The sequence below is a fragment of the Anolis sagrei genome, chromosome 3 (genome assembly GCF_037176765.1).
Source record: "Anolis sagrei isolate rAnoSag1 chromosome 3, rAnoSag1.mat, whole genome shotgun sequence".
NCBI lineage: Eukaryota > Metazoa > Chordata > Lepidosauria > Squamata > Dactyloidae > Anolis > Anolis sagrei.
In genome coordinates, this window is record NC_090023.1 from 30,763,720 (window position 1) to 30,772,455 (window position 8,736).

Consider the following 8,736-nt stretch of genomic DNA (forward strand, 5'->3'; position numbering starts at 1 on the left):
CCAGTGTGTGATGCTTATGGCTAGTCAACAACAACCATAACAGCCACTTTGAGTCTCCTTTAGGAGAGAAAAGTGGGATTTAAATAAATATTATAGAAACAACAACAACAAAGGAGAGCAAAATGGGAGACACTCTGCATGCGCTCAGATGACCCTTTCAGACATTCCAATCTTTCAGAATGGGGGGAAATCATAAAAAAACTGGAAAATTGCCCAAATGTGGAGTTATGGTGAAAGGAGATACTATGCAACTGGAAAAGCTCAAAGAGTCTGATTCTGATATTGGGAATACTTTACGGGGGACTAATTTTGCAGATTAACTAAGAATAAATTCCCAGCATAGTTTTTTGGGGGCTCCATCCGCTTCATCTGATGCAATGAAAGTTTATGCTAGGAATTTTGCTTTCTTAGTTTCAAAGACACTATAGGATTCCTTTATGTCTTTGTATGAGAGCCTTCACCAGTGTTGTAGTGTAATGGACTAGGACTTTGGGAGGCCCGAATTCAAATCCTCATTAAACCATGAAACCCATTGAGTGACCTTGGGCAAAGTTGCAGAATCTCCTCCTCATAGAGGGGCAGGAGGGCAAGGTCAAACCCTCTCTGAACCAATCTTTCCAATGAAATGCAATTATAGATTCTTGCCTCTGGGTTACCATTTGAAAGTAAATGCTGAAGCAGACAAAGCACAGGTGTGCTTTGAATTGGAAGGGGGGTATTTGCAGGGATTTGGTTCCAGGAGCCCCCATAAATACCCAAATTTGTGGATGCTCAAGTCTTATTATATGCAGTGCTGTAGTAAAAATATGCCCATTACATAACACGGTAAAGTCATGGTTTGCTTTGCAAATTTTGTTCTGAATTTTGTTCTGAATGACTTAGATGAAGGGTTAGAAGGCATGATCATCAAGTTTGCGGACAGAACCAAATTGGGAGGGATAGCCAACACTCCAGAAGACAGGAGCAGAATTCAAAATGATCTTAACAGAGTGGAGAGATGCTTGGCCAAAACTAACAAAATGAAGTTCAACAGTGACGAATGCAAGATACTCCATTTAGGCAGGAAAAAAATGAAATGCAAAGATACAGAACAGGGCATGCCTGGCTCAAGAGCAGTATGTGTGAAAAAGATCTTGGAGTCCTTGTGGGGAACAAGTTAAACATGAGCCAATAATGCCATGCGTCAGCAAAAAAAGCCAATGGGATTTTAGCCTGCATCAATAGGAGTATAGTGTCTAGATCCAGGGAAATCATGCTACCCCTCTATTCTGCCTTGGTCAGACCACACCCGGAATATTGTGTCCAGTTCTGGGCACCACAATTGAAGGGAGATGTTGACAAGCTGGAATGTGTCCAGAGGAGGGCGACTAAAATGATCAAGGATCTGGAGAACAAGTCCTATGAGGAGCGGCTTAAAGAGCTGGGCATGTTTAGCCTGCAGAAGAGAAGGCTGAGAGGAGACATGATAGCCATGTATAAATATGTGAGAGGAACACATAGGGAGGAGGGAGCAAACTTGTTTTCTGCTGTGCTGGAGACTAGGATGTGGGACAATGGCTTCAAACTACAAGAAAGGAGATTCCATCTGAACATTAGGAAGAACTGTGAGAACCCTGGAGTGTGGTAGAGGCAGGCATGTAGCCGGGGGGGGGGGGGAGGGGCTTGGGGGGCTTCAGCCCCCCCCCCAAATTCTGATTGTGGTCCGCGAGAAGGCTTTACTGGTGCCTTATTTAAACTGTTATGTTTATTCATATCATGATCTGATCACCATGCTCAATACATCCCATATGCATGGGGGTATTGGGGTAAAGATGCAAAAGATTTGCTAGGGTAGACCCTCTTTCACTCAGACTCAGCCCCCCCCCCCCCCCCCCCCGGAAACAAAATCCTGGCTACAGGCCTGGGTAGAGGCTCCTCCTTTGGAAGCTTTTAAACAGAGGCTGGCTGGCCACCTGTTGGGGGTGCTTTGAATGCAATTTTCTGCTTCTTGGCAGAGTGTTGGACTGGATGGCCCATGAAGTCTCTTCCAACTCTCTGATTCTCTGATTTATTTACAACATTTATAGCCCGCCTTTCTCAACCATACGGCGACTCAAGGCGGGTTACAGATTGGCACGATTTGATACCATGTATTAATAAAAGTGCGATTAAAAACAGTCAACATAACAATATAAAAACAGATATAAAAACTATTAAAACATGTCGTCACCAATGTCATCTTGGCTTTTTTTGCCGCTGCATCACATTGTTGGCTCATGTTTAACTTGTTCCCACGAGGACCCCAAGATCTTTTTCACAGGTACTGCTCTGGAGCCAGGCGTTGTCCCCCATTCTGTATCTTTGCATTTCATTTTTTCTGCCCAAGTGGAGTATCTTGCATTTGTCACTGTTCATAATAAATCAATAATATATCAATTACACACACACACAAGAGGTGGAGGGTGAGCCCTTCAAGGTGACGCCCTGAGGTGTGAGTCAGGGCCTGGGGAAGGAGGCAGAAGCCCACTCTTTCCTCGGAGGGAAAGGCATCCGCGGGGGCGCGCAGCAGGTGCGCTCCTGTCTCTCTTGCGCGCTCCCGCCAGCCCTTGGCTTTCCCCCGCCCTTGCGCGCTCCCGCCAGCCCTACCTTTCCCACCGACGCCTCCTTCCCTTCCTTCCCTTCCCTTCCTGCCATCTCTCTGTGTGTGTCGTGAGCGCGCAGGGAGGGAGCCGGGGGCGCGCCCGCCAGATGCACCAGGCGCCTGCATCTTTGCACCTGGGCGGCCGCTTCCTTTGGAGGAGGATGCAGGCGCCGGCGGCAGCAGGATTCCTAGGATCCACGCTCCTGGGTGCCTAGGCAGGAAGCCGGGAGCCACCTCTTCCTCTTCCTCCTCCTCCTCTTCCACCAGAGGGGAAGCCAAGGTGACCAACAGCCCGGGCTGTTCTGTGGCCGTTTCTCTGTCTCTTGTGTGTGTGCCTCTCTGTCTCTCTCTCTCTCCATCCATCCCTTCCATGATCCATGCGTCTGCCGGGGAAGGGAGGGCATGCCGCCAAGCCATCCTCCCGCCATCCGCCTGCATGACATTCGTGCCCCCCTCGCTCGGGTCACCTGCCTCTCCCTCCAAGCTGGAGGTGGGCTCCTCCAGAAGGGTCCCCCAAAGGGCCCCAGAGCAGGGATGCTGGTGGCAGTTCAGGGGACCTTATTTCCCCTTCTCCGCCTAGGTTCATCGAGGTCAACAGAAACATTGATGATGATGGTGATGATCATAATAATAATATTCTCTTATGCTTGAATGGATGGGGTTATTCCTTAAGGAACTACCTTGAGAACTATGGAGGCAGCCAATGTTCCCCCCTTGAAACTTGGGGTGTTTGGGGTGCTTTGGAATCCCTTCTCTCCAATAGTAAGCATTTTCTTCAGGAGGACAACACCCTCTCTGCTCCAGCCCTTGCCTTTGGGGCCTTTGCTATGAAGGCAAAAAAACAATGATATTTTGCCCATTTTCCCCTTCCTCGTTCCTTCATTCCATTCCTTAAATTCTGCCTCCCCTCTCATCATTTTTGTGCAGTCATGTTTATGTAACCTGTGCCAGCCCGGCACCCCGTTTTGACCTTTAAGGTATAGAGATTGCATGCTTCTCGACAGAATGTTAACATGACAAAGGAATGAATGAATAAATGCATTATTTCATCTTTTCGTTGAAGAGGACCGCTTTAAATATGACCGAAGAGCCGACGGTTAATGTAACGTGGCTGCCTCAGGATCGCTTAGATGTTGGTTGGACGGAAAATGTTTCGGCTGCCTCGGTCACCTCCCTAATCCCCGTCAATGACCCAGAGCCGGACTTTATAGTCAACCCCTGGGATATTGTCTTGTGTACTTCGGGAACCTTGATCTCCTGTGAGAATGCGGTGGTGGTCCTGATTATCTTCCACAACCCCAGCCTTCGTGCCCCAATGTTCCTCCTAATCGGCAGCCTGGCTTTAGCAGACCTCTTAGCCGGCATTGGATTGATCTTCAATTTCATTTTTGCCTATCTTCTCCAGTCAGAGTCTACCAAGCTGGTCACGGTTGGGCTGATTGTTGCCTCTTTCTCAGCTTCGGTCTGCAGTTTGCTGGCTATCACTGTCGACCGGTACCTCTCCCTCTATTATGCTCTGACTTACAATTCGGAGAGGACTGTCACTTTCACCTATGTCATGCTCATTTTGCTCTGGGGAGCTTCCATCTGCATTGGGCTGCTGCCTATTATGGGCTGGAATTGCCTCCAAGACGAGTCCACCTGCAGCGTGATCCGGCCGCTGACCAAAAACAACGCGGCGGTCCTCTCTGTCTCTTTCTTGCTCATGTTTGCTCTCATGCTGCAGCTGTACATTCAGATCTGCAAAATTGTGATGCGACATGCCCATCAGATTGCTTTGCAGCACCACTTCCTGGCCACTTCCCACTATGTGACGACTCGGAAAGGAGTGTCAACTTTAGCCATTATCCTGGGAACCTTTGCTGCTTGCTGGATGCCTTTCACACTGTATTCCTTAATAGCCGACTACACCTACCCTTCTATATATACCTATGCTACCCTCCTTCCAGCCACGTACAATTCTATTATTAACCCTGTAATATATGCTTTCCGAAATCAAGAAATACAGAAGGCACTTTGGCTCATCTGCTGCGGCTGCATCCCTTCGAACCTGTCTGCAAGAGCGAGATCGCCCAGTGATGTTTGATTCAGAGGGAGGATAGAGTTGTCTCTTTAGCACTGGTGTTGTGTGGTTGTGTTGCTTTCATTACGTTGTACATAACAGGTTTGCATTGAAGCCACAGGAGGTCTTGACCTTTTCAGAAAGTAGATTCTCATTGACCAAAATGAACCATGCTGTTGTAGTTTCAGGAACATCCCTGGAAGGAAAATGATTTTATGCCAACTGTTAAGTGTTGCTTGGATTCAGTTCTTTTCTTTTTTCTTTTTTGGCTTATGCAACTACTCTCATTTCCTCCTATAGTTTCTCCAGGCATTGTGCCAAGTCTTTAAAGGAGATATTTATTTATTTATTTATTTATTTATTTATTTATATTTGCATATTTATTTGCTTACTGATTGTTGCATTTGCATCTTCTCTCTCTTCCAGTGGGCTCAAGGGAATGGACACTGCTGTCCTCCTCCTTCCAAGCCTGTGAGGTTGGTCAGGCTGAGAGAATGAGTCAGGGAATGGCCCAGGGTCACCCAGTGAGTTTTATAGCTCAGTGCGGACTGGGACCCACAATGGGATTCCACATATCCCAGTCCAGAATTCTGCAGATAACACCATACTGGCTCCTATGTATGTGGAGATGCGATTTTTCTGTCTCATCAAATGAAGATCCATTTCCATATGAGCAACTTGAAAAGACATATGCTGGAATCCTGTTGGTTTATCCCCACTAGAGTAGACCTGCTGAATGAGTTCTCGAATGGTGAGTCAACATGCAATTAAATCCAATTGATTCAGTGGGTCTGCTCTAATCAATAGGGGTTAAGCCATAGGATGAATGCCTGTCGAACTCCAGATCAAGAGCTAATCCATAACCGTATTAGAAACATTGGCATTGACCTTGGAAAATAGTAGCATTGGAAATGCTACTATTTCCAAAGTGAATGAATTCTGTATTCATTCTATGAAGGCAGAGACGGTTTCCGATGTGTTATTGCAGTGTGTATCTTAGACACATGCTGTCTAAGTCAGAAGATGTGTGGCTTTAATTACAATATGGTCTTCTGTACAATTCAACAGGCGATATCAGAAATAGCATCTAGGCTCCCATCCAGACTACAGGTTTTGTGAGAATGCACAACATCGTCCTTACAGTTTAGTGTCAGTGAGAATAGATTTGCTATCCAGATGTTCATTCAAAATCAGGAGAAAACATTGATCCATAGCTGCATAAGATTCTCAGGCTTGGGTTTCTTATATCATGAGGGAGATCATTCAGAGACATTTGTTTAAAGATGTAACATCAGAAGCAATCCTTATTTATACAGTAGAGTCTCGCTTATCTAACCTTCGTTCACCCAATGTTCTGTATTATCCAACACAGTCTGCCTCCTGTCCAGGGTGGGAGAAAAAAAGAACCCTTGTCTGTTTTGGTGCTAAATTCATAAATATAGTAATTACAACATAACTTTAAAATGTATTGAACTGCTTTTTCTGTCAATTTGTTGTAAAACATGATGTTTTGGTGCTTAATTTGTAAAATCATAATATAATTTGACGTTTAATAGGTTTTTCATTAATCCCTCCTTTTTATCCAACATTTTTGGTTAACCAACGTTCTGCCAGCCTGTTTATGTTGAATAAGCGAGACTCTACTTCAGTGTTTCTCAACCTGGGGGTCAGGACCTCTGGGGGGGTTGCGAGGGAGTGTCAGAGAGGTCACCAAAACCCATCAGAAAACACAGTATTTTCTGTTGGTCATGGGCTTCTGTGTGGGAAGTTTGGCCCAATTCTATATTGAATTGGGCCAAGTGGGGTTGGTGGGGTTCAGAATGCTCTTTGATTGTAGGTGAACTATAAATCCCAGCAACTACAACTTCCAAATGTCAAGGTCTATTTTCCCCAAACTCCACCAGTGTTCATATTTGGGCAAACTGGATATTTGTGCCAAGTTTGGACCAGATCCATCATGGTTTCAGTCCACAGTTCTCTCTGGATGTAGGTGAACTACAATTCCAAAACTCAAGGTCAATGTCCACCAAACACTTCCAGCATTTTCTGTTGGTCATGGGAGTTCTGTGTGCCAAGTTTGGTTCAATTCCATCATTGGTGCAGTTCAGAATGCTCTTTGATTGTAGGTGAGCTATCAATCCCAGCAACTACAACTCCCAAATGACAAAATCAATCCCTCCCAACCCCACCAGTATTCAAATTTGGGTATTTTGGGTATTTGTGCCAAATTTGGTCCAGTGAATGAAAATACATCCTGCATATCAGATATTTACATTACAATTCACAACAATAGCAAAATGACAGTTATGAAGTAGCAACAAAAATAATTTTATGGTTGGGGGTCACCACAACATGAGGTCACTAAAACATGAGGAACTGCATTAAGGGGTCGTGGCATTAGGAAGGTTGAGAAACACTGCTCTACTATTTTGGAAAGAGCAACCTTTCACCTTTCAGGTGCTGGTTTCCATTTCCCATCATTCCCGAACTTTAGTCACACTGGCTCGAGCTGCTGAGAGCTGGAGTCCAAGGAAATCTGAAGGGCCCCAAATCATCAATTTCTGGTTTAGTTATGGGAAATAAAGTTTCCCCAAAAATTCTTGGAATAAAAGAAATGAGTCCCTCTCCCCCATAGGTAAGACCAATTGTGCTGCATGGTTTTTTTCTACCTTTGCCAAAAGTGGTTTCTCTTTCAGCCTTCATGAAAAGAATCAGCAAGAGCTAGAATGAGGTTTCTGTTAATGTAAGCCAAACTGAAAACCCCACAGGAATCTTTTAACAGTTCCGCTAATACTGTGTACTTTGTGTTTACAATTCTACATCCTACGAATGAGTAATTTGGCAATAAACAAGATCATTCCGCAGTAATAAATCTGAAGACACTCAGTTTTCCAAAGAGTTTTTTTCAGGCAGTCTTGCATTAGCCACTTTCCCCACGCACTTGGTGACTAACAATTCCTTCTGGTTGTGTAGTTTGCCAAAGCCGCAACTCATGCTGCCCTGTGACGCTCCAATATGTAAGGGCAAGTGTGCAGAGTGTTCAAGACTGCAAGAATTATTTTCACAAAATAAGCTTGGTCAATTTAACATTTATCACTAGTGTCAACATAGATCCGTGCAGTAAGATAATGTCATGGACATTTGTGTGCTTTACAGGACCTTCTCTTTGTTTTGCTCTGACCTTCAGTTTTGAAGTCTGACATTTTCAAGTTTGGTGCACATGAGATTGTAATTCTGCATTGGGAAATGCACATAGAACATGTTTTATACTTTTCTAGTAATTCCTCCACTGTTTCAAAGCACAAAAGTGTGTATGCCCATCGTTCCATTGCTTCTTTTGTTAAAGATGGATGTCATCGTCACACATCACAGTTGATTTTGGTAACTGATAGTGTTTTTGAATTCATATCCTGGAAAAATGTCATTGTTTTTATTTATAAAAAGGTATTCTGTAAAAAAACATTTACAGGACATTCTTGTGTGAACCCTCTGATGGAAAATGGATTTGTTTTTAATGAAATAAAATGTTATCTGAGCCAATGAAGGCAATGATGGGATCAACATCAGTCGTAGCTGTCACTACATCAGCCTTCTGTGCCCTGTTTGCAAAACTGTGGATCCAAAAGGACACACATCTGGAATTGTGGCAAACAGAAAACCATAGCAGCAGAAATGAGAATCAATGTGTTGTCGAAGGCTTTCATGGCCAGAATCACTGGGTTGCTGTGAGTTTTCCAGGCTGTATGACCATGTCCCAGAAGCATTCTCTCCTGATGTTTCAACCACATCTATGGTGGGCATCCTCAGAGGTTGTGAGGTCTGATGGAAACTAGACAAGTGAGGTTTATATATCTGTGGAATGATGACCAGGGTGGGAGACAGAACTCTGGTCTGCTTGAGACAAGTGTGAATTTTGCAATTTGTCACCCTGATTAGCATTGAATGGCCTTGCAGATTCAAAGACTGGCTGGTTCTTGCATGGGGGAATCCTTTGTTGGGAGGTGTTAGGTGGTGCTGACAGGACTGAAGACCAACAGGTTGGAGGTTCAAATCT

At 44.6% G+C, this 8,736-nt stretch overlaps 1 protein-coding gene across 1 annotated transcript; it reads left to right on the forward strand.

Annotated features, from left to right (window-relative positions):
• The first annotated feature begins 2,649 nt into the window (after nucleotides 1-2,649).
• GPR12 (G protein-coupled receptor 12) lies at nucleotides 2,650-8,463 on the forward strand. The gene is made up of 2 exons (XM_060770902.2): nucleotides 2,650-2,900; nucleotides 3,684-8,463. Exon 2 carries the CDS (start codon nucleotides 3,699-3,701, stop codon nucleotides 4,704-4,706), a length of 1,008 nt encoding a protein of 335 aa, XP_060626885.2. The 5' UTR covers nucleotides 2,650-2,900; nucleotides 3,684-3,698; the 3' UTR covers nucleotides 4,707-8,463.
• The last annotated feature ends 273 nt before the right edge of the window (nucleotides 8,464-8,736 follow it).